We start from the raw sequence: 25,960 nt of genomic DNA on the forward strand, positions 1-25,960 counted from the left end.
CCTCTCTCCTCGTGATGCAGTACCTGTTGGGTGCTGGAGGCGGAGTGTCTGGAGGTGGTGGACATGCTGCTGAGCTGTGGTCCATGTTATGATCAATGGGACCGGTCTGGAAATGGACAGCAACATGCAACATGATGATGATGATGACTCACAGCTACAGCGACTCCATTGGCTGACAGAACCAGAGACGGGCCAATCAAAGCCAGAAAAGCTTGTCAGAGTCTCTGGGCCCTGGGTCTGACTTTAACCCCTGACAGTGCAGTGATTTGTGTTGCTGTGGTGTCTGATCTGACAGTCACCGTTCTGCCAACAGACTTGTTTCTGTGCATGGTGGGTGACAGTGGGGGGAAATGGAGGTACAAGATGCCACCTGCTGGTCAAACAGGGTAACTACTCTTAACCACGGTTCTGCTGTCAGTATTTACGGCCGGCTCAGATGTGGATCCAGTGTGGTTTAAAAGTTAGCAGTGATATCTGTATGTGAGGACCAGCTGAGACATGTTGAGGAACGTTATGAACCAAAACAAGAAACACGAGGAAATAAAAGAAGAAATCTAAAAAACGATGAAAAAACATTTACAGCCATGATATCAAAACTCAACCTTCTTTTAAAATCATATCTAAAAATGTATTCTCTGTTGTAATAACAAGTCTGAACTGCTGCTGTAACCTTTGTTCTCTGTTGCTCTTAACTCGTGATACACGAGACAAATGGATGTAAAATCTGAAAAGGACTGAACTCTCTTCCTTCTTTTCCGGGCTACAAAATCCAGTAATGTTGCTGAACTTGGTCTGAAGACATCTATATCTCACACGCTCACGCACCTCCTGTCTCCTGCAGGCCGGATCGGCTTGTTGCTGCCTGCTGCGGGCTCTTGCTGTTTCGTGACTGGAGTCGAGGTTTTGGCCGTCATCGGGGGAAGTTTCTGGCCGTTCTGCAAACTGTGAGCGAGTGTTTCTGGCTGACTGCTGCTCTGACTCGCCAGGCTGAGAATCAGAGACATGTTGATATCAATTCGTTGTCACATTATGGATTGTTGTTTTACTGGACTGATCCCACTGAGATCAGTATGTTCCCTCCATGGTACCCTGACTACAAAACAGCAGTGAGATAACACTGCCGAGATACACAAGTACAGAGGAAACACATGAAGCTCCAGTAAATAAATGTGAAAAGGCAGAAAAGTTGCTGATCGCATCAAAACTGATGCAAATTTGATATTATATTGTGTTTCGACAGGTGACTGTTAAACTAAAATATGAAATAATAGCCTTTTGTGAAGTGGCTAGGTGATAATCTTCCACTGGTTTCTCTTCTCGGGCACTTCCTTTGAATCTCTGAAGTTTTCATCTTCTTCAGATTGCCCACTTGCTTCTAACACAACCTTTATTCACCTTGGTACACTACGGCCACACCAGGTCTTACTTCAGCCACCGCTCAGATTGTCAGCTGAAATACGTTCACCACTTTTAGACGGCTCACTAACCTTCTGCCTGTTTTCATGCTGTCGTCAGCGGTGCTGATGTCACTGGTCCTGTCGTTTTCTCTCCGTTTCCATTCCACACTCTCTGTGCTCTCCTTCTGTGCCGTCCAATCACAAACAGGGAACACAGCCCAACAACCAATCAAAACGAGTCCCCTTTTGAACTGATATCAGATTAGCTGCATGCATGTAACAAACTCTCTATAATCAATCAGCCACTCACCGACTGCCTCTCCAGCAGTTCCTGCTTGCGTTCCCAATCGGCCAGCGAGCGGACGATGGTGTCCTGAGGCTCCGAGCTGGAGCTGAGCTCTCCTCGGCTGGGGGAGGGCAGGGCTGAGGAGCGGGGCGTGAGAGGCGCCACAGTTTCCTCCAGTATCCTACGCTCCTGTTGTGATGGAGAGTCGGGGCCGGTCATCAACAAGGGTAAAGATTATCAGTAATGTCAGTAGTTACAGTTTTCTTTTAGATGTATTTTTTACATGTAACTGATCCTGATTCAGAAACACAACAGTCCAAACTGATCCTGGTTCAGATATTCAGAGTGAGACATTCACACACCTCCTCGTGGTACTTCCTCTCCTCCTCTGCCACCTCCCTCTGTGCTTTCTCCCACTCCTCCTTCAGCTTCTCCTGCTCGCGCCGGTACTTCTCCTGTTACCATGGCAACAGACACACGACATACAGCGCAGAGCCTCAACAAAAAGGAGGACTGAACTGTCTGCAGGTGGATACTTTGGCAGGAAAACAGAGATGATGCGCAGACATATCTGGCATCAAAAAAGCTTTGAAAGGCTTTTCAAGCAGCTCCAGTCGATGTCGATTCCTCCTGCTGAATACTGACAAATCTAACACAAGTACCGGCTGAGACCTGTAAATCCTGCTGTAAGTGTTGGTGGACTATATAAAATGTTCATGTGAGATGCCCTCAGTGTGTACTTTAAATAAAAGGCTTGGCTAAGAGACATAAATGAGTGCAAAGTCAGCTCGCTATAACTGCTTACTCAGATCTGATACTTGCATGTTAGGTATAGAAGCAAACAATAGACCAGAAGCAGGCACTGCGGACAAAAGGCAAAGTGGAGCATGCAGAGTCTGTGGAGCCGAGGTTCCTACGCAACTTTCATTTCAAAAGCTGCCTTCAAATTTTCATCATTTAATTTGACTTTTTCTTTGACGTACGTGACGTACTGAGCGACATGACCACAGAAAAGGTGACGTCCCTCTGACAAGCACAGTCCTCGTAAGACAAAACTTGTGTAGGAACCCCAAACGAAGGCCGAATGTAAAACAGAATTAGAGAAAAAGCAACTAAAGCAAGACAGATGACAGACGAAGATCGAGGCACTGACACAACACAGAATCAACCAGGGAGGCAACGAGCACATTGATGCACCAGACATTCATCCACCTCATCTCAAACAGTCCGGACACAACTGGAGAGCAGAGAAATCTGTTCTCATCACTGTTGTTTTTGAGATTTGTTTACCACAATTACACTGCAGGTGAGCAAAGTATCTCATGGGTATCCTTTAAATGTTTAATCATGTGTGGACCTGAGATGCACCTCTGATTGGTTGAGGAGAGAGAGGGTGATTTGGGCAGCAGCAACAGCAGCAACCTTGGACAGAGTCCTTGTCTGTGTGTGTGTGTGTGTGTGTGTGTGTGTGTGTGTGTGTGTGTGTGTGATGCAGACAGTGAGTGAGGCTCTTCCACTGCACAAAAACGCCCTCTAGTGGTCAAAGTGTGCACAGGAGTAGTGGGGTTGTGTCTTTGGAGGGGGATATGCTCAGTATCAAACAAACATGGAGGCAAGCTTTGCAAGTAGCAATGACATGTGGTTAATCTGCTGATTCTGAGCAGAGCACAGCCTGTCACACAGCAGCTGCCTGTCCTGCTGCACAGCATGGATTCACTGCCAGGACTGTAAATTATTCCAGTTTGTGGGTTAAAATGGGCTAAATGTATCTGAAAGTGAAGGTTCAGATATCTTGGTTGCATATAACCATAGTTATAAAGTTATGATATAACCTGGATGTCTAACAAAACTTTAAGACACGTCGAGATGTTGATTTATCCACAAATCACCCACTCAATAAACTCCTTGAGTCGTGTATCTCATCTTATCTAAAATCTGCCTGCCACGCTGAATACAAGATTTGCAATTGGCTTAAATCTAAAGAGTCTTTGGCCCAAATTCAGTCCTGTGGGTTCTGCTCGTGGTTTGCTTCGTCCATTAAGAGACATTGTAAATTTAAGGCCTATTAAGGGACTGAGGTCTTAATTATAGCGTTTCACAGTCTCTGTCCTACAACCCAGATTCCTAACACTGTGTAAAACATAAATAAAAACAGAATACAATAATTTGCATCAAACTATGTTCACTGACAACCACAGTGCTCTGAAGAGTTCCTGAGTAGTGACATCTGTTACACAGTCATGTGTTTCACACAGTGGTGAGTCTCGCTCCATCCTGACTTCTGAACGAAGGAATATTTCCAGGATGCCTTTCATACCCAATAATGATACTATCACCTGTTACTAATGAACCTGTTTACCTGTGGAAGGTTTCACACAGGTGTTTTTGGAGCGTTGCACAACTTTCCCGTCTTTTGTTGCTCGTGTCACAACTTGTTTGAAAAATCTTGCTGGCACCAAATTCAGAATAAGCAGATATCTACAAGAATCAATGAAGTTGATGAGGTCAAACATTTTTAAGTATATCTGTCTTCATACTGTGTTCACCTGAGTAAGATTAGCAAATATCAACCTGCGTTATTTATGCTTTACACAGTGTACCAACTTGTTTACTGTATATGTTCCCTATGTATTATTTAAGCTATATTATTACCCACTGATGCTTTGCGAGAACAAACTGAAACCTCTTTGTCATCACTTATTTTCTAGTCTGACACACTTATCTTGTCAAGTCTTCTTTAAAGGTGAAGCTGCTGAATGATGAACAGCAAACTATCCTGTTGTACATTTATTGTGCAAATGGTCTAATAAAGCTGAAAGTACAATTTTGTTTCACCCTAAACCTCAACCAAGTATTTCTGTCCAGAGCTGCAATGTATAATTGATTAATCTATTAGTTGTCAACACTAACATTCACCGCCAGCTATTTTGACAATCGATTAATTGCTCTTGTGGTTTCTTTCCTCCCCTGTGACAGTAAACTGAATATCATTGAGTTGTGGACAAAATAAGACATTTGAGGACATCGTCTCAGGTTTCAGGCAACACTGATCTACATGTTTCACTATTTTCTGACATTTTAAAGTCAGAAACACTTCGACGGATTAATCGGCAATGAAAATAAGCGATTGTTGCAGCTCTATTTCTTGACCTTGTTTGTACACTCTAGCTGCTAAAAACCCAAAGGATAATTAGAGCTAAAGGTCCGTTCACAGTGCTGACAGTACTGAGCTCTATAAGGAGCTGGAGCCCTGACCTCGCAGACTCATGCGCCATGCTTCACCCTGTGAGGTTCATGTGTACCTGCAGCATGCGCTCCTGCTCTTGCTGCCACCTTTCCTGACGCTTTCGCTCCTCATCCGGGTCCCAAGACCAGCGGTCGCCCCGCCTGGCCTGGGGCAACACCGGGACTGACACCTGATAGACCCCAACACACACACACACACACACACACACACACACACACACACACACACACACACACACACACATCAACATGCACACAAACACACCAATATTCATGCACACATCCACACCCATTCACACACACACACACACACACACACACACACACACACACACACACACACACACACACACACACACACACATCAACATGCACACAAACACACCAATATTCATGCACACATCCACACCCATTCACACACAAACACACACACAATCTCACACAACCATGAAGCCAATGAGAATTGATATGGCCCCAACACACACACACACACACACACACACACACACACACACACACACACACACACACACACACACACACACACACACACACACAGATCAACACCAGTGTGCACACACATCCACCACAGGAACAGAAGAAGGGAGGGAGGAGACAGAAATAGTTGGTCTACCACAACAGCACTACTCCAATGCTCAAGGATCCTACTAAGAGAGAGAAGACAGAGAGAGAGACAGATGAGCTCAAAGGAAAACGAAAGCAGTCGGCCGTTTCTACAGCATCTTCATCTGGCATGCTACATCCACAGCTCTGCGTGGCCTGTGATGTGAGGTGGAGCCCTGCTGTGTGACAACTGGTCTCAGAACATGATGATGAAGGAATCGTCTTCTACATGTGAACTACACAGGATGTGAACACTGCTGATGAAAGCTTTAGATGGAGACAGTGTTTTTGATGTTTGTCTTTGTTTAGCTCGGTTTCCATTTTGATTTTAATAAACATGATGATTTGCCTTCAGTCTTACCTGCAGACTTGTGTAATTTGTTTTGCATCTTTCCTTCATTTTGATCATGTTTCAGCATTTGACTTCTCTGTGTGCATTCAGTATGTTAAACTAAAATACAATAACCCGGGAGATGAGAAGCCAGATGAGACGCAGTAAAAGGATTTTTTAGAGTCTGACCACAAAACTATGCGTAGTCAGAAGATGCTCGTTACTCACGTTTCCACGGAGCTCCTTCTCCATTTCTTCTGTAGAGGGTGTGAGAAGAAAACTTAGATTCAATTACAGTTCAAACAAACACTTTAGACTCAGGTGATCAAACTAAACATTTAGTGCAATAACAACGCGTCATGTGTTGGTTGACAACCTGATGATTAAAGATGACAATGAAAGAAAACAAAGAGACCAGAAGCAACATACTACATCCTGAGTCATTCAAGCTGCTGTCTTTGATTTCCACATGTATTCAGTGAGTGATGCAGATGTTGAGGTAATGTTGTAGCTTTTGGGGGAACAGTCAGCCGGGTGTCTACAGCTATCAGATAATTAAATGTGATGATGTTTCAGAGCATTAAAGATTATTTACTACCACATTTAAGACAAATCATCATTCAAGCATTGCGAGTAAGAACAAAGGTACGTAGTATATATGTGTTCCTGTGCAGAGGCAGGTTTGATGAAGGAATATATTATTAGAGTAAGTTAGTTATTAGCTTCAGGTTCAGCTTCAGTAGAAGGTCTTAAGCCTTGTAACATCAGAAATGTGGCAATTGAGATCTAAGAAATTCAAATTCAAGACCATGTAATGATTTACACACACACACACACACACACACACACACACACACACACACACACACACACACACACACTGGTGAAGCCCACTGAGGCAAACACAAAACTGGAAATTCATCTAGTTCAGTAGGTCATCCAAGACAATTTTCATAAATTGTCGTAGGTGACCTACTTCTTGAGATAGTTTGGACTCTGCATCAGAATCAACATGATGATACTAACATGACACTGATGAGTGAGAACTGCAGCAACACATCACAACACATTTAACACAAACATCACTGATCATCCACAGCACTCGATGACTGAGAACAAGAGACGGACTGAAGTACTGTTGTAGGGCCCCTGCAGAAACGGCAGGGAAACCCTGTGCATTCAGCACCTGGGGACAGAAACATGAGCTCCACCGATGAACAAAGGGGTTTACCTGGCGGAGCGAAGAAGTCCCAGCGTAACTTAGGGTTGCTGGTTGCCAGTGGAGACCTGATACTGTTTGCAAACTCTATAGCGAAATAAAAAAAATATGTGGGTGAGGAAAAGGAGGGAACGAGGGAAGGAAGGGAGGGAAGGAGTGATAAGGGATAGAGAGATGTTGGTATGGACATCGAGAGAACCGGGAAATGCTTTTATAGTTCTGCTCTCTGATATTTATACTATACTTAATGAATTGTAACTGGAAAAAACAATATTTCATCTTTACAGATGTTTTAATTCAGATTTTGTTAAAAGTCAACGTGAATTCTACGTCACTTGAAATTCAAGACAGTCGTAACTCGAGGGCCAAAAATAATACAGAAAATACAGAAAACAACGACAAAGCAGTGCTGGAACGGTGACGCTTGACCTCTTTTATGCTAGTTTTAGTTTGGATCTCTGTTCTAATCATCTTCAGTACTTGTCTATAAAGGGGGCTTTGGAGTAAGAGCCAGTTACAGATCATTGTCAGTTCAACAGGTCAGAAAGATGAAGGAGTCTGTGCCGGCTGCCTGAAGGCTCCTTAAACACTGACTCAAATGTCTCACTGTACAAAAAAACTGAACGAGTGTCGAGCTGCGAGGCAAAAGGGAAAAAACAGCCAGCGAGGAGAAAACAAGGAGGTGTATGGAAAAGAAGCTGCTGGCTCTGTGTTTGGGTGTGAGGCGTTCACTGACCTGCTGTTGTTTCTGTTGGTGGGTGATATCCAAACGTTCCTGCTGCAGCTGAGCTCGGTAAATTCTCTGTTTCCTGTGATGGCTCCTGGGATTTAGGGACACTTGCCTGCAGAGAGATTTAAAGATGATCTGTAGGTGATCGTTTCTTTGGATATGTTTTACAGTTTCTCGTTGGTTAGCAGCCTCACCTGTAAAGTTACTGGCTGACTCTGCTGTGGGCTGACTCCTGACTGGAGGTCAGTGATCACTTCAGTTTTTTCTTGTTCTTGTTTGGCATCTGAAAAAATACAGATGACACTATTTAATCACAGAAAAGTTACAAAAAGGACAATTTTCTTTTACATTTTTTTCCTCAAAATGATTCGTTTTCTTTATGGCTTCCTGCACTTCTATGTAAAGCTGCTATATGACCTGTAACGATACAAGTCAAGGAGCAACCACAAGAGGTCAGTATAGCAGCATGTTGTTCAGACCTGCAGGTGTTTGTTGAGCTGCAGCGCTCGTCTTCTCCTCTGCAGCAGCTACTGACTGACTTCCTGTCTTCACAAAACTGTCTTCTGGCTTCTGCAGCTCCTATAAGAGTCACAGATGGTTTACAAGTTCAGTGATGAACTAAACATGACTGAGATGAAGAGGGCTGTGCATGAGGTATACATATTTAAATAAGATCTCAATGATAAAGAGTCAGATTCCAACAATGCATCTAAAGACAAAGAGCCAATAAAAGCACACAAACAAGCCGAACAGGTAAGACAACTGCTGTAAGAAGATTAAAGGTATGTGAACTAAATGCACGCATATAATGTATGAAGAAAAGATGTAAAAACGATCTGGTCCAACTTCTTGAATGTAAATACTTCCTTGTTTCTTTCCTCCTCTATGACAGTGAACTGAACACATTTGGACTGGGCATAAATAAAGACGTTTGAGGACGTCATCTCTGGCTCTAGGAGACACTGACATTTTTTTTTTTTACTACCATTTTCTGGCATTTTATGGATCAAACAACACGTTGATAATCAAGGAAATCTTTTATATTTATATTATATATATTATAACTATAAAAGATCATAATCCTGACCGATGGGAGCGAGGTGGGCCGGCTGGGTGGTGTCGAACGCTCGATGACTTTCTCTTCTCGGACGTCCTCAGCAGTCGGTTCTGTGCCACGTTGAGCCTCCTCGGACTTTGTCGACACCGGGCTCTCTGCTCTGGTGGAGACATGCGTGCTGTGTGCTGGTGAGGCTGCGGACGACGGAGCGTCTACAGTGCTGTTGCTTGTTGTGGAAGGAGATGCCTGGAAATGAGGAGGAGATTCCCGTCCTTGACTCTCAGGCGTGGGAGCGTCGTCACTTCCTACGTCGCCGTTGACTCGCAGCAAACCGTCCGCCTGAATCGGAAGAGAACGGGTTTAATATGACTGATTACATTTCTCTCTAAATGGATACGGTTTGTTTTTTCTATTTAATTCTAAATGTTCAGGATTATTTATTTATACATATAGGAGTAAATTTGCATCTGTATGGGATTCATAATTTGCTAAATTGTTGTTTTCCAGCTGTAACTTCAAATATATTTCTCGGCTGGATGAAAAATCTGTTAATAGATATGAAACATTTGGAGAAAACATTGACTGAATTTCTGCTACAATCTCACCGTTTTCAGCAGTAAACAGAAAGATTTAAATAAACCACAGAATTAAAAATCCAGCACCCTCATCTGTGGTCATTACCGGCTCTCATCTCTGTTCGTTATTAGCTATTCATCCAGCTCACAACACCACGCTGGCCTCTGTGACAAAGAGGCACTAATGTATGTGTGAGGAGCTCCCAGTGAGCGGTAACTTAAGACACAGTGGTGGAGTTGGGTGAATGCAGGCTCTCAGTCTGCCCCCCTACGCCTCCACCTTCTCATCCCTCTCCTAGCAGCCTGTGTGGGCCCTCTTTGTCCGCTGGGAGCCCACTTCACATTGAGAGGGTCCTACTTGTCAACTTCTTAAGTCAATAGGGAACAGAGGGCTCCATTCAAAGCCGGGCTCCGCTCAGACTCCTGACAAGACATTCCAGAAAAGTGCTCAGCTCCATTAGGTCTGGTAATAACCTGCCCCTCCCTCCCCGCCACACCAAAACACAAGATCTCATTTTGAATATTTGGCAATTTTTCCAGAAGAAAAGGAAATGGATCCTGTTGAGAGCACTCTGCGCTAAATTGAAACATTACATGCTTCTTAGAGGGAAGTCTTGCATTTCCCTAGAAACCAGCCGGCTCATCACCATGGTGGTTCTGTGGCACTCTAATGTAACTGCCAACAGAGCCGGAGGGGAATTTACCCACCGGTCTGCGAGGAGGGCAGCGACCGCTGGGAAGTAACCACATGTAAAGTGGTCAAGACCTCAACCATGCCCCCTGCAGAGCTGTTCTGGTGACACTAACCACTTGAGGAAGCTGTAAAGCATATTTACAGCAGCTAATAATGCATTGAGTTTTATTATTGGGGAGTGATTTGTCTGAAAGAAAGTCTTCAGAGTCAGTCTCACCTTGCTGGGCCATGGTTCAGCTGCCGTGGGTCGGGACTGACAGTAAGGTTTGGGCATCAGCAAAGGCACCGGTTTGGGCGACAGGCCTCGGGTGGTTGGCGGCTCAGACGAGCGAGAGCGAATCTGAGGCCGCTGGTGTGAGGAGTCTTTGGGAAACTCCTCAATTCGCGCCTCCAGTGTAGACGTGAACTTCGGAGCCGGGGCGGACTGCTGGCGCAGATACCTCATGGGCCCGTTGGGGTCCGTGTCGAAGGGGTCTGGGGTCGTTGGGGAGGCAGACAGGGAGAGGGAAAGAGGGTAGGGCGAGCAGGGGAACGAGGGATCGGCAGATATGCTGCGGTCCAGCAGCTTTGGCAGCTGTAGGCGTTCAAGGACTGCGTCACTGATGGAGAAACGCTGGGCGTAACGTTGGAGGATGGCTGATGCCTCCTCGGAGGTCCTGGCTCTTCTGTACGCATCCCGCAGCTCCTCCTCACGACGCTCCCTGTCGAAGAGGGAAGGAGGCAAGAGGGGTAAAACAAAACAGATGTGCAAAATGTGAAGTAACTGATACAGGACTGTTCGAATGACATTCAATATATGTGAAAGGGTAACTTTGGTATATTTCAACCTGGACTCTATTTTTCTATGTTTATGTGTCTTAGAGACTAATGGGGACTACAACCGGTCCAGTACTGAGCGAGACCGCTGCAGCTGGCTGCAATGAAGTTTTGCCACCGACAGGCTCAGGCTGTTATTCTCTGTCTGACAACGTTATGAGAGGAGAAAACCTTTGGTTAAAGAAAAAAAAATCCTTTTGCTGCCAAATCTTTCTCGCAAAGCCACCAGACTCACAATAAGACACAAAATAACACCAACATCAGCTGTAGTTTGGTTGAAACACTCCTTTACCTCTTCACATGTAAAACTATTCTGGCTCTCCATGCTGTTTTGCCCTGCTGCTCTCGTTCACTCATGATGTTGTCAAATCAATTTTCCTTGAGGCTTTCTGCGGCTGCAGCAGTCTCATCCAATGCACAAGCAGTTTAAACACTGTTGCCCCCATTAGACACAACAACATGGGAGGACAGGGTCCAGGCTGAAAAGTACCAGAGGGCCCCTTTAATTTTGCCACTCTCTATTAGCAGTTGACATGACAGTGATTCAACCTGCACACACTTCATATGATATTTAGCATTTCTAACCTAAATGCTTGAAGAAATCACACAGCAAATGTTGTAGAAATGATGGACTTTATGATTGTGTTATGTTACTTTATCATCATCTTCATTACCTTTCTAGACTTTTAGGTAGTTAGCATACGCAGCAACAGAAAACAAACAAGAAACACACAAGATTTGCAACAGAAACGCTAGAAACTCTGAATTCATTAACAATAAATCCAACTGAAAGACATGACACTGATTCATCTGTGTGGTGAGCAGCCGCAGCCATTAATACACGTCACTAGATGACATCAATACAAAGATTTCTAGGAATTTCAAACCATATTTGAACTAACGATGAAAACGACCGTTTTCCCCTGATAAGAAGACATCCATTTCTTCTACTTCACTTTCACGGGAGCAGAACTGCTCTCCCTCTTTCAACTTGTCTCTGTTGGAGACCTACTTAAAATAACTCCAGAAGGAGTCGCTGTCACCTTTGAGCCACTAACAGGAACATTTCATTGTCTCCTTTGAGGAAGACCTAGTGCTCCATTATACAAGTATCGTGTACATACAGCTTTTGTGTTTTACCTGAATACAAATGAAACGTCCTGTTTGTGTGTTTTCACCTACTTGTCCTCCACTATCTCTCTGTAAGTCTTGATGCTTCTCCTCCTCATGGAGGTACAGGTGTCTCCTGTCATCAACTGCTCCATCATCTTCCTCTCCTCCTCCTTCTTGATTAGGTCCTGGGAAATACTCCTCCTGCGATTCTTCCATCGGGCCAGGTCCTGAGACACACCAAGAAAAGTGTTTCATTTCCAAGTGAAACAAGGCAACAGGGTTTGGCTCAGGAGAGTGATGAGACCTGAAGCACTGCTGCGGCCGAGGAAAGTGATTCAAGTTGTTAAACTGGGGCAGTTGGTGCTTCAGCCTGCAGACACTGAAATCACTGATACAACTGTGACAAGAAATACACACTGTACATATGAAACAACATTTTACTGAGTGAAGTAATCTCAGCACAGCAAGAAATATATCAGCAAAAATGAGAAATGAAAGAAATAAGAATATTAACGTTGAGTCAGACAAATGTGAGACACTCACGTCCTGCCAGTGATCGTCCTCTTCCTTCATCTTGTTGTACTGGTTGTGCATCAGTTCATGACGCACCTGACTGTGGGGCTGCAAGATGGCCTCCTCCTCACCACGCATGTCGATCATACTCACACTCCTAGACGGAGGAGGGAGACAGAGACAGACAGAGAATATGGGTAATGAAAAATATGTTGTTTCCAGAACAGGACTTGGTTTAGTAATTCATGTTTCTTTGTACTGTAAGTACAGTAAGTCTGTGGAACACAGTGATCCTCGCACCTTTTCCAAGACTCAGCAGTGTCTAACACAACCGCAAAAACAAAACCTGTAACTGATAATAAGATGCATCTCATAAAGACCCTGTGAATTAAAAACTGTGCATCTTCAGTCAGGTAACCTCCTCATGCTCATCCAGAGGGCTTAACCAAGAATTTAGAAATAATACAACATTGAGAAGTCGAACCACCAGCTCCACAAGTAATTCACCTTTGGTTTGTTCTTTGAAATGACACCATTTTGTTTCACATCATATTCCAACATTTGTTTCAACAGGAAATAAGATGCTAAGATACCATCTAATGTGACCATTGAAGCATCAGCTTCAGGTGCAGGTACCTGTGATAAAGTGACATTCTGATGTAAGTGTATGAGAATCAACAACCACGACAGCATTATTCTGTGGAGCAGTCGTTGTATTGGTTCATTACAGATGATAACTCATTTTATTCCTGCTTTCAGTGCAGCAGGTGTTTCTTGACTGTTGTTGAGTCAGATTCCCAGGTCGTCAAAACGCTTTGGGTCGATCTCAATACTCAGTGTTGACGACCTGGGAATTGTGCTGCGTTCCAGACAACTATGAACATTTTGACATTTCCAACCTCCTACTGGGACCAGAACAATGGAGCGTCACTAGAAGATCTCTACTGATGAACTTCACAAGTGAGCAGCTGTCTGACAACACACAGCAATGGCAGCACCGCAGCGAAGGCTGTTGAATTAAATGATTAGACATGTTTTTATAAAAGTGCTCTAAAATAAAATGTATAATGGTGTTACCTCATGTGAGGAGGCTGCTCGGCTGAGAAGGTCGACTGTGTGTGCACTTGCCGAAGAGACATTTTGTTAAGGTCAGTTAAGTTTTTTGGCGTCTTGCACCTGTAACACCTGTAACACTTGTAACACTTGTGACTGTAACTAGGAAAACTCAACCTCCAACATTGTCTGGAACGCAGCAGTAGACCTCCTGCACCTTTAAGTAGTTGTCCTGCTCATTAAAAGTCGCGGCTGTAATGGCTGTTTTTGTTATAAGACTCAGAAGATTTAAGCATTTTCCATTTTCCAACATACGAAGGTGTCAACTGGTTTGAAATTACTAAAGGAGTCGTATCAAACATGACAGTTTTGTGAGTGGACTAAACAAACTTGTAGCAGGAGAGTGTTCCAACCTTGGAGATGACTGTCGTGTTATATCATTTAAAAGTTATGTCATGTGGAGGTACAGGTGGAATCTGTGGACATTTACCAGTCCAGTGTTGAATCAAACAGTCATCTCCTCGTCATGAATCTTCTCTCCTGCTTCATTAAACCAGCACTTCTTACATTAGCTTTTAGCAGCAAAGGAGATCATGATTATATCATGATGGTTTTTTGAATTGGGTGATGATGAAATGGTTGCGTTACATGAAACATGCAGCTGGCAGAAGCAGTGAGGTGATGTGAGCACAGTTTAGTAAATCCTCTTCACAGCCACTATCCTGCAGGCAACTGGGATAAATCCAGGTGGACTGTCACAAAAGCGTGTCCACTAAATTTATGAAAACATATTTTCATGATATATCAGATCAAGAATAAGGAAAGTGTTAAGGTGCACTTTCAAAAATGTCCACCTTGACCAGCAAGGTAACTTTTAATTTAAGTGATACAAGCAGGAAAACTCTGCTGAAATGGAGACGTTTTGTTTTCACGCAAAGAAAAAAAAATCCTGAAATCGTGTGAGATCATCTTTTATCACATGTAAGATAACTAAGTCCATACTGAGCCTGCTTTCTCCTACACCACCAGGACCTGCAGAAATCACTCTTCAGTGTGTTTTTATAAAAGAACTGATCTCATATAACTCAAAATGTCATGAGAAGATCTTGGTGAGGCAGAAAAGATAAATAAGATCATTAATAACATCCAGTAAAGAATTGCAGCATCACGAGGGGCCTTTTTAAAGGATTTCTCACCCTGGTAAACATGCTCTTCTGTAGAAAACACTCTATTCAAAGACGGTCAAACATAGAGACATTAAAAACTGGTGGAAAATATTTGTGACCTTCAATCTGAAGCAGAACGTGAACTTGTTGTCAGTAGTGTTAAGTAGTAGTTCTTTAAATTGCTTCAACATTCAGCAGATTTTCCCACTTGCACAAAGAAAAATCCAATTCAATCACTGAACGGCTGATTAAATGTATTATTGAGTGGGCTTTGTTTTGCAGCGCAGAGCAGTGCTGGGCCGGGCCGACAGCTGAGCCAGTGAGTGGTAACAGGACAACTTACTGTGGGTCATCGTACACACTGTGTGTGCGGCTGAATCTACAGAAGGCAGAGAGCACAATCACACATGAATACACTCAACAGAGAAACGCAGTGATGGTATATTTGATGGTTAGCTCCAGGCTAACACACAGCGTCACCATCACAGATGACAATGAGTAAGTTATGACAGATTAAACACAGATTATGTTCCAGCTAAACAAGTGTGCCTGGTGCATTTGTGTCTATGCACAGATGTATTTGTCAGTTTCTGGATTTCAGGATAGTCCTCAAACGGAGCACAAGGGGGCAGTGTTATCCATAACACAGCCGGAGCAGAACAGAAGAAGTTTGCTGCATCACTGCAAACCAAAACATTGCCAGCATACAACATATGCATATGGCAATGGTCTTATTATACAGATGACACTTAAATATTAAAAAAAGAAGCACATGCATCTTTTATTAGACAGCACAAGAGCAACATCAAGGATGTGGCTCCCTTCCTGTCTGTGACCACCACTTGTAGGTTTGGCCTTAACCACAAAGGTCTTCACACAGTCCTTTGTTATGGAGCTGCCTCTGTGATGTAGGAGGGTGTGAGGGAAAGTGCGGCCTGTGGTTTCTCGCCACAAGAGAACAAGGAGACTAAATTAAGAGAAGCCTCACTAAATCAAGGCCAGATCGTCTGTCTGCTAAGATGGCTGTTTGCCACGTGGTATGATGTAGTCACACATGTTTTTTTGCTTGTCAGCTTGTGACAGAGTGGGGCATGAAAGCCATCGTCATTTTACTGGCATAGATGGAATGGTCAATAATTGATAGTTGGACCAATTTATTATGCATTGGAAAATTTGCTTCAAATTAAATCAAAAATTAAAGTTCAATTCACTGTCCATTCCTGAAATCAAAGGATGCAAGCTGAAGTCATGCAGAGTTAATCAAAGAGCACATTCTCAAACATGTATCAGAGCAGAAAGGAGCAGGGAAATGAGAGAAAATACAGATTTTCAGAGTTTCCATGCATTCTGTTTACAATAACAACTGCCTTTTAGAAAACAATATCAATTTGCATTCATGTAAAAAAAAATTCATGCAACCTCTAGGTAGTTAAGTCATCCATATAGGAGCACTGCGGTCTGAGCTCGAGGTCACATGCTGAGATTGAGAAAGATCTCTTGACTTTAAAGATGAATTATGTAGTTCTACTTCAACATGGTGGAAATTCATAAAATGTAGTGTAGCTGCTGGACGGGGCTCACGTTGCTGGGAGGCTGCTGTCCAACCAAGACGGCCCTCCGTGTGGGTCCTCACTTTCACTCCGGGCCCTTCCCTTCCGTCGACCTGTATCAGTTGTTGCTGTTGTAGTGGTTGCCACGGTAGCAGGGACAGGAAGGAGGTGGGAGGGACTCGGGCTGGTGACGTGTTTGGGAGAGGTCAGGCCCAGCGTCTGATCTCGCTCCGCATCTGCAGCCAACGGGGCACCGTCGACTCCCTTCCTCACAGCCGCCTCCTCCTGCTGCTCCGTCACAGGTGGATGTTTCCCAGACGTGGCGACGGGGCTTGTTGCAACCAAGTGGGTCGCGTTTGCTGCAAGAGTCGTCGAATGGTGGAAGAGTTCCTCTGAGCACGAGCGAGCCGGAGTGCTGCAGAAAGCAAAGCAAACTAAAACGTACTGCTGCCTGGTTATCATCTATATCATCAGACAGCATTCCTCTGCAGGAGCCAAAATGGAGGCTTTGAAGACATAAATCTGAGAAAATAGCATAGCATGGTCACAAATCCATTCAGAGCAGAAAGGATGTGAAAACAAATTGGAGTCTCAAAGCCGAAGCAAAATTCGCTGAACGCTCTGTCGTTTGTCATCCTGTGATGAACGGCTACTTTTTCAGGAGGTTTATTATTGGACTGTAAATTCCCAGATTGCATAGCAGGGAGGGGAAGGCTTCAGCTCCAGCCTGCTCAGGGTCAGGGAAGGAAGAAGGCCTCATTTCCTTACATCCTGAGGGTGGGTCGCATGTACATGTTCCCTGCGAGTGTTTGAGTGTGGACACATAAAGTAGAGTTGTGTGTGTGTGAGTGCTGAATGTGTGGCTTTGTATTCAAAGGTGCAGTTTTGTTCCTAGACTTTGACGGAAAAGGTCAAGTGAGATATTATTGGAAACTAGATGGCACTTTTTTTATTTCTATCTTTATTTCATCATTGTGGATCAAAAAATCTGATAAATGTAATTTTTAATAAATGCTGTCGATCGGATCCTGGTGTGCGCTGGACTATTAATCTTTTGCTCCATGTGGTTTACCTGCACCAGCTGGCACCAAGAAGAGTAGCGCTGCTGTTCATGAGCTATCTTTAGTTTTTTGGATCCATCGTTGTGGATGCTTTAACTAATAATTAATACTCACTCATCCAAATTTCACATTTCATTTCTGCCCAAGCTAAGAAACCCAGTAAACAGCAAACACACCCACCACATGGCTGGATGTCACCTCTTCTACTTCTATCCAAACAAACTGATAGAAAACAACCATATCAGCAACAGAATAATCTAAAAAAAAAAATTGTCGACACAACTTTGATATGCAACTGCAGATACTGCTATGTTGATGTTATACAACTGTTTTGAAATCTCCCGGCAACACTGAAATGCACAAATTCCAGCCTTCTACTGGAAAAATGCAAGCTGTCACCAGCTAAAGAGGCTCATATCAAAGCCTTTTACAAACATCCTAGAAATCCCCCTTTTTCCTTGGAACGCAGCTCCAAGTCTGATTTCTACTGAGGGTTCTTTTCACTCCCTTGAAACGCTGACAATCCAATCGATGCCACATCATCTGTGCCAGAAAAAGCTGGAAACTGGGGGTGTGACTCGAACAACTCCTCAACGATAGGGCAGGACTGTGAAATAACAACAGAGACCTAAACTTACATCTTTTAAGAGCAGCACAGCTCTGAGTTCCCACCTTGCTACCTCACACAGAGTGTAACATGTGGGACCCCTGGCTGGGCTGCTGGGTAAAGACTCTGACATGCAATCTGGTTTCATTGAAACTCTTTACTCTGGATAAGAACTGCATTGGAAACTGTGGTAAAAAGGAAAAGGGCGAGACGGAGACACCAGCTGTGAAAATTGAAACTATTTTCTACCAAAGAAACAATCCTGATGAAAACTGTTCACAGCAAAGTACGACGATCACCCTGATTAACTGGAACATTGTTTTTGGACAGTTGTGCTGCTGCTGAGATCTTCATGTGTAATTTCTCAGCGTTTTGAGTCGCACGAATAAAAATTCCTTTCGACTTCACTGGATGGTGGTGCAGGCAGATATCTAACAACTCAACGTGAAATTCAACTTGTCTGCATGGATAAATGTCTCGAGCAGTAAGTGAGCTCTCATCTGATTTTGGTGAACCGACCCTTTAACAAAACAAAGCTCAGCTGTATTAACTGACTCAATACACGACCAACATCAGAAGAATCTTACACACAGTTATAATTGCACAAAAAAATGAAGCACAGAACCAGAGACTCCTTCTTCCTCAAAGCCTGGCTCCGTTATTACCCACAATGCACCTCAGTATCTTCTTTCTTACTCCACATCTAATGTTGTTTGTTTTCAAATGTGCATTCTTAGCCCCGCCCAACACTGACTCAAGTGACATCACATCAGTAGAGTGCATACCTCCACCGAGTCTAATCCAATCTCAAATAAAATGTATTTAAATCTCTTTATGAATGAGATCGTACTCGCTCACAGACACCAGGCACCTACATGTGAAGGGTTGTTTCCATCAAGATCCTATTAAAGTTTTATTCCCGGGAATAAGTTCCTGGAAACTGAAGGTAAACCATTTACATTTTGTTAACTACGGTATGAAATTCTTCGCGTTACTATGATTAAAAATATATATTTATATATATTTCAAGTTTGTTTAAAGATTCAAGATTCAAAATAATCACAATAAGATCTTTTGACCATATTGTGCAGCCCGAGAAACTTCAAATCAGAACCATGTCAGTAAGAAGGAATTGGGCCACTGATTTGTGGTTTTGAGAAGAACATATATCAAGATGAAGACCTTTGCTCAGAGGTGACCATCAGGTGAGTCACAGTCTTCACGGGGGACTCTGCACTGGGCTGGAGGAGGCTACATGGCAGAGGCTCACTGCTCCTCCTCACGCCTGCCGCATGGATCTCAATGCAAGATGTGGAGGCTGTCTGCTCCCCTTCCTGATCCTCCTTTTTAGCCTGGTTCTCCCTCTGAATCTGTATCTGGGGTTGGAGGGGCGGGGTGGGGGACGGGCTGGGGGACTCTCCAGGTGGGGCGTCTAAGCTAGGGATCTCATTTGGACTGTTAAATCAGCCATTCACACGGCACACACAGGAAGACGTAATCACAGTGGATTAGCAACGAAGACACGAGGATGATGAGCACAACATGACGGTCAGAAGACACGGGACACATGAACGTGAAGTGAAAACACACAGGAGGTTCACAGAGACGAGAGGGAAACACCATGACGGAGGAAAGGAAGGAGATGGAGGGAAAAAACAATAATGCAAAATCAATTAATACATGCGTTTGATGCAACACGATGGATGAATGCAATACGGGAAATGATTGGCAACAAACACTGGGTCACACACACACAGGCTCAACACACACACATCACATTTGACTACTGTAAGCACTCTGATGTGCGACTAACTACATTGCAGATATTTGGCTTTTAAGTCAATATCTGCAATCTCCTGCTGAATACAGCTGAATAATGCCACGTCCAAACCTCAAAAAATAGCCTCAAAACTAATTTCAGGCAAATTCTGACACTCCCCTAGACACATACTGACACCAGAACTGATCAAAGCACATGATGGATCCACTTAGCCAGCGGAAATCTGAAACTCCTACAGTGAGAGACGCTGATGATGACATGTTTAACAGAACAAAATCTGTGCACTCTCGTGTGCTCACACGCCAAACCAGTAAATGCCAATAAGACCTTCAGACTTTAATATGCCTCATTTTTGTGTACGTGGCATATTTCACCCTCAATTCAATGAAAACGCACATCTGGCCTCCATCAGCCACTCAATACTGAACAGAGAACAATAATCAATTGCTGAAACATTCAGTTTCAGACATGTGACACCTTCTCCTGCAAAATGTTTAAGCAACATGAAAGTAGTAAAAAAGGCTGCTGCTGGGTTAGAAACCGTGAACAATAACCAGCTGCAGTCATTCTGCTAAGTTTTATCTATTATGCTAAAAAAACTAATCTGGTCTACTTCCACCCACATGTGATTCCTTTGTGTCAGAACTTCTCATGTTACATTAACCTCACAGAACATTATGACTACAGTAGTTATTAACACTGTGTAGTTGAACTTTCTCGGGTAACACTAACATTTCCAGCCTGCACAAGCAGACATTCTCAGCCAGAAAGTCCAAAACAACCTTTAATCAGCAAATCAATCTGAAGTTTATTACACGGTTACACGTCTCCTGACTGTCAGCAGCAGCATCCTGCGCCTCCAAACACTCAGCAGCACTATGTTGGTTTTAGGTGATTCAAATCCCTCATCTCATACATGAAGTCACCAACACTCAAACATTAAATGTAAAATATCAGGATTTACACCAAACTCATGTCGGAGAACATCAGATTGTTTAGTCTAAGTTCTGGTAACAGGGACCACGACATCAATGGTGAAGTATTTAATGTAATATTAATGAGTAAATACAAAACTTTCAGGTCATGAAGTTATTATACTCAGTTCAGTTGCACAGACCATCATTTCATTCAATCACTGAAGTTTTAGTAGACTTTGACTTTGAACCCTAATTCTCAGATTTAAACACACTTTATCAGTTTTCATTGGCATTCAAATATCTAAACTATCTCATATAAAAGAAACTTCCTCTGTGTGACCGTCTTTCATTTCTTCTCATTACTTTGAGACTCACCTGAATGGTCTGTCTCCCCCTATAGGAGAAGTGGCAGTGCTCCAACTCTTGCGTCCTCCCTCCTCTTTATCGCTCTTCTTCTTGCGGAGTGGCGTGGGCACGTATCCACTCTGGTTGCTCTTGTTGGGCAGGTACTGGTTGAAGGGCATGGCGGTCCGAGGCTCGCTGACCGACGTCCGCCGTGCCGACATGTCGTCCTTACGGACGTCTGGCATCTTCCTGTGGGGTGGACCATCAGACTCTGAGTCACTGCCGCGGCCTGTGGAGAGGAGACGAGGCAATGGAGGAGTTTATGAAGTGGCATGAAGGTGATATGTCCATCACAGAGATCATTGTGCAGGGAATCTGTTCGCAAGGGCTGCAGCTAGGGATTATTTTCATTACTGATTAATCTGTCCATCATTGTCTTTAATCAATTTGTTGTTTGGTCATTAAAATGTCAGAAAAAGCCACAACTTAAAGATATTTTATAGTTTACTGTCACAGACGACTCAGGAAAACAGAAAATATTCACATTTGAGAAACTGAACTCAGAGAATTCCGACATATTTCACTGCATCAAATAGTTTAACAGTTAACGATGAATTGACTAATTGTTGCAATTTTGTTTTTCATAAATTCTGGTTTGCAGATGCGTTTAAGAAAAGGAAGGAATTATCATGCAAAGTGTCTGTTTAGACAAAAACAAATCCTATTATTACTGTGACGCAAAAGATAGTGTCATTGTACGTACAGCTTCTTTCCATAATCTAAAGATAAAACTCAAGAGAAGGGGAAACTAATTCCATTTGAAAGCATACTTAGTTTCTACATGCTTTGACAAAGCCATCTGTCTACTAACCGTCTGAATCATATGTTCTATAAATGATAATTATTCCTCTTCAAGTGTCCCAGAGAGCGAGAAGCACTCACACAATGTCAGAGAGAATAGATCCAAAAAGAAGTTGAGCAGAAAACCAGTCGAGTCATTACAGCCCATTTCTTATCTCTGAATAAAAATATCCCTTAAAATCAAGAGAATTTCTCCTCAAGGTGTTAAATTAAACAGGCCTGCAAACATTAAAGTGCTGTTACAGTGTTTTTACATGCAGTGTATCCAGCAGCTGAACATAAATCAACCCGAGCAGGTTGAAGGCATGTTTTTATGAAACAAAGAAAGACACATAAATCATCCATAAATTTGTATTGTGCAGCTCCTGATGACTGAATTCTAGCCTACGGTTCGGAAGAATTCACTTAGGATGCCGCTGTGTCAGTCTGCATCACGTGTTAAACACACTGTTAGCTCTTTAATGTCAGTGGCAACACCTGGATTTGCAGAAGTGCATCGCTCAAGGACTTTCCCTACTCGCTGCTTAAATTCCTCTGCAGGTTGTTTATGTACGATCCTCAGAGAACATACAGAAGAGAGAAATGAGGATGAAGCTGATTGAAGAGTTCACATGTTTACAATTCCAGTGATGTATCATTTGCATTAACAGTCATTTCCACCTTCATGAAGCTACTTTTTGTAAACAGCAGGTAATGGATACCTGCAGCCTTGCTCTGCCCAAGGTCTCTCAAAATTCCTCTCCAAGATGTTCAGCACATGTGCTACTGGAATTCCCCTCCCTTTGAATGCCTTCTCTATACTCTCTGACTTATGAATTTATGACTGCATGTATATATTTTCCAAGAATAAAACCACAATTTCAACCAGATCAAAACCGTTAAATCTTCCCTTCGTTGTGAACAGATACATGTGGGTGCAGCCACGGCGCCGAGTCATATTTTGACCTTGTGAAAACTTCTGTTTCTATTAATAGACTTCTTCTTTTAAATGTGGTCCAACAGATTGACAGATCAAGGTCCAAGGGAGGCCTTGAGGTATCTGCACGTCCAACATCGAATGGTTCAATTATGACTCTTAACCCAAATCAATTGGAAACATAAGTGACTCTACCATCCAAGTCTATCCATCCTTAAGGAACTGCACATGTTTTTACGGGGTGATCAGCTCTCTTTGCACACATGGTAACACTGAAGCTTGAGGGAACGTTTATCACGGGTCAGTGCCACACTGTCCCAGAGCTCCACACAAACTAATTTACATCAAAAATCATCAATGTGCAGTAAAAGTCAGTCCAGCCTGTGTCACAGTGACTGAAAAACACAAATGATGAGTGATAGTGATGCCCTCAACATTTCTAATAGCTTTAAAATAAATAAATGGTGACACTTTCTGGGACAGTATTCAGAATTGTCCAGTTATATAAAACAGATTTTTCTAAGCAGAATGAAAGTCACATGTTTAACACTGATTCTGACCACATGGCAAAGTGTCCAGACTGATAACCCAATCAGACGGAGGGCATTTTGCAACCTGCAAAATGTGAGGTGCATTTCCTGTTTTGCTGAAGCAAACGAGACAAAGACGCTGTTCCTCATACTGATCCACAGGTTCTGCAGACCCGTCTGGGTACATGAGACCTTCAGAAAGAAAACAAATCACAGGGAGTACCACCAGCTAGTCCAGGAGCTTCACCGGGATAATTGTCCGTTCATATTATATTATTTTATATAATATATTATATCATATTATAATTACTGTGGGATGTGACAGTGACAGTTTCACGCTCATTTGAAGTTTTCTCAACGTTAGCTCGTGTAAATATGCTCTGGACATATAAAAACGAGGCAACCAGGCAACAAAATGCTTCCTGCCTAAAGAAACAAGCTGCAAAAAGACGCAAATCACTGCACAAGTTGCATTCTGTCTGATCGAGCCCTGAGTCAACAGAAGGGTCGGGCTCCGATTGTCCCACACTAGTACCCAGACTTTGTTAGCTCTGATGCTAACATATCTCTTATCAAAACTTTTATCTCTACTCACTCTTATCACGAGTAAAAACAATGTTGATGACATGAAGGAAGCACAATTCTCACTTTTAGCAGCTCAGACCATCACGATCGATCAATCAGATTACAGCAGCTGTAGCTCATTAATGTCAATTCTCAAACAGCTAAAGTGATGCTTTGACTGTTGTAACGTGTGCTCTGGAAGCTGATGTCTTACGCAGACAAACAAACAGAAGCATTCTGTAACAACGCTACACGTCCACCACTTGAGACCACGGAGAGACGTGCACATTAACTCGACTACAAATAAAAACTGCAGCCGTTAGACAAAATAGATAGACGGATAGAAGTCTCTACAGACAGAGCAAGTCAAGACTGGATTTGCTTTGAACTTCAAGGAAAACAATTTAAATGTTAGATCTAATCCATCTTATCGAGTTATATACAACCAACAGTTTAGAGTGGGGCATGAAGGCATGTGATGTGAGAGCAGCGGTACGAAAACAGATTGGATAACTGGTGTTTTAACAACTCTACATGAAAACCAGATTGAAAACCATCTCAATGACATCACTCAGTTTATTCTTTGACTAATGGCTGTAGAAATAGCAAAAGAGGCGGGCAAGCACCAGAAGCACAAAGTGTCTCATTTATCAACACTGTATCCATCGACCAAACTTGGCCCGAACAAAAGCATCAGCAATATGAAATCCTTTTCAGAGATTGAATTAAACTCATCTCCCTGTCCTCTAATTACTGTCAGGGTGAAGTCAGTTTACTGAGCTGAATAGTGAAAGGGTTTTATCTAAAGGTCAGGGCAGGAAAACCTGACTGAGTCCAGTTGGTGTGCACGAACATAAATGGATGCTCTTGTTCTCAAAGCTGCCTGTGATTGGGTGAAATCTGCATTGTTATCCTGTTCTGGCTCCTCTGGTTTGTGCCTCGTGGGTCTGATCTGAACACTGATAGTACGATGCCTTCAACAAAAGAACCAGCCTACAAATATTATTACACATAAATCTTTGGACCGCATGTGTAGATCTTTGCCTCGACACACGAACCTTTATATCCCCCACAGTGCCTCTGACAGCAACAAATAATCATTAAAAAACTAATATCATTAAGCATTTCTTTTAACAATCTTGTGTGATGTTTTCCAGAATGTGTGCATGTTGTCTTGAATCAGAGGTGAGCGCACACACAGTCAACACAAACACCCTGATGATGTGACTCATCAGCTGTGGGACAAACGTGTCGGTGGACAGATTGCTTCTGGCTGTTATAGTAGAGCTACAGACAGAGCTACAGACAGAGCTACAGACAGAGCTACAGACAGAGCTACAGACAGAGCTACAGACAGAGCTACACACAGAGCTACACACAGAGCTACACACAGAGTTACACACAGAGCTACACACAGAGCTACAGACAGAGTTACACACAGAGCTACAGACAGAGCTACACACAGAGCTACACACAGAGCTACAGACAGAGCTACAGACAGAGCTACAGACAGAGCTACAGACAGAGATACACACAGAGCTACACACAGAGTTACACACAGAGCTACAGACAGAGCTACACACAGAGCTACACACAGAGCTACAGACAGAGTTACACACAGAGCTACAGACAGAGCTACACACAGAGCTACACACAGAGCAGATATTCAGTGTGGATTTCTCCCCCTTATTTCTGAGAAGCATGAACATCCAGCGAGGGTTTTAGTCGGTCTGACTGCTGATGACAGCAGCTTAAGTTTTGGAGACGGCAGTTTCCTTTGCACTTCCCTCAAAACAAAAACACAGTCACAGGATGCTTGGCCTGTGCTTTTCCCACACGAAGTTCAGAGATGAAATGAACATTAAACTTTGTGACGACAGCTGTAACCTTTTATAGGCTGTCATTAAAATTTAAAAGCACCAAAATTCAAATAAAGTGTTGCAATCAACAGCTTTCAGTGACATACGGTCGGCTTGGCATTATAAAGTGTGTATATGCAGCCAAACTCT

General features: G+C 43.1%; 1 protein-coding gene across 3 annotated transcripts in view; it reads right to left on the minus strand.

Annotated features, from left to right (window-relative positions):
* LOC311257220 (LIM and calponin homology domains-containing protein 1-like) overlaps positions 1–25,960 on the minus strand; it is a 102,719-nt gene that overhangs the window by 5,090 nt on the left and 71,669 nt on the right. Inside the window, exons 8-25 of one of the 3 annotated variants that reach the window (XM_084352737.1) lie at positions 21,111–21,369; positions 16,402–16,785; positions 15,164–15,199; positions 12,632–12,758; positions 12,158–12,315; positions 10,377–10,860; positions 8,921–9,229; positions 8,313–8,412; positions 8,028–8,116; positions 7,840–7,945; positions 7,116–7,190; positions 6,113–6,141; positions 4,986–5,099; positions 2,046–2,138; positions 1,708–1,872; positions 1,488–1,582; positions 825–987; positions 24–106 (exon numbers count right to left, since the gene is read on the minus strand). In XM_084352737.1, coding sequence (XP_084208863.1) covers positions 24–106; positions 825–987; positions 1,488–1,582; positions 1,708–1,872; positions 2,046–2,138; positions 4,986–5,099; positions 6,113–6,141; positions 7,116–7,190; positions 7,840–7,945; positions 8,028–8,116; positions 8,313–8,412; positions 8,921–9,229; positions 10,377–10,860; positions 12,158–12,315; positions 12,632–12,758; positions 15,164–15,199; positions 16,402–16,785; positions 21,111–21,369 — 2,869 coding nt within the window. The remainder of the gene's footprint in view (positions 1–23; positions 107–824; positions 988–1,487; positions 1,583–1,707; positions 1,873–2,045; positions 2,139–4,985; positions 5,100–6,112; positions 6,142–7,115; positions 7,191–7,839; positions 7,946–8,027; positions 8,117–8,312; positions 8,413–8,920; positions 9,230–10,376; positions 10,861–12,157; positions 12,316–12,631; positions 12,759–15,163; positions 15,200–16,401; positions 16,786–21,110; positions 21,370–25,960) is intronic. The other 2 variants (XM_084352739.1, XM_084352738.1) reach the window with 2 other exon arrangements.

Source organism: Pagrus pagrus, assembly GCF_965226575.1.
Source record: "Pagrus pagrus genome assembly, chromosome: 5".
Classification (NCBI taxonomy): Eukaryota; Metazoa; Chordata; class Actinopteri; order Spariformes; family Sparidae; genus Pagrus; species Pagrus pagrus.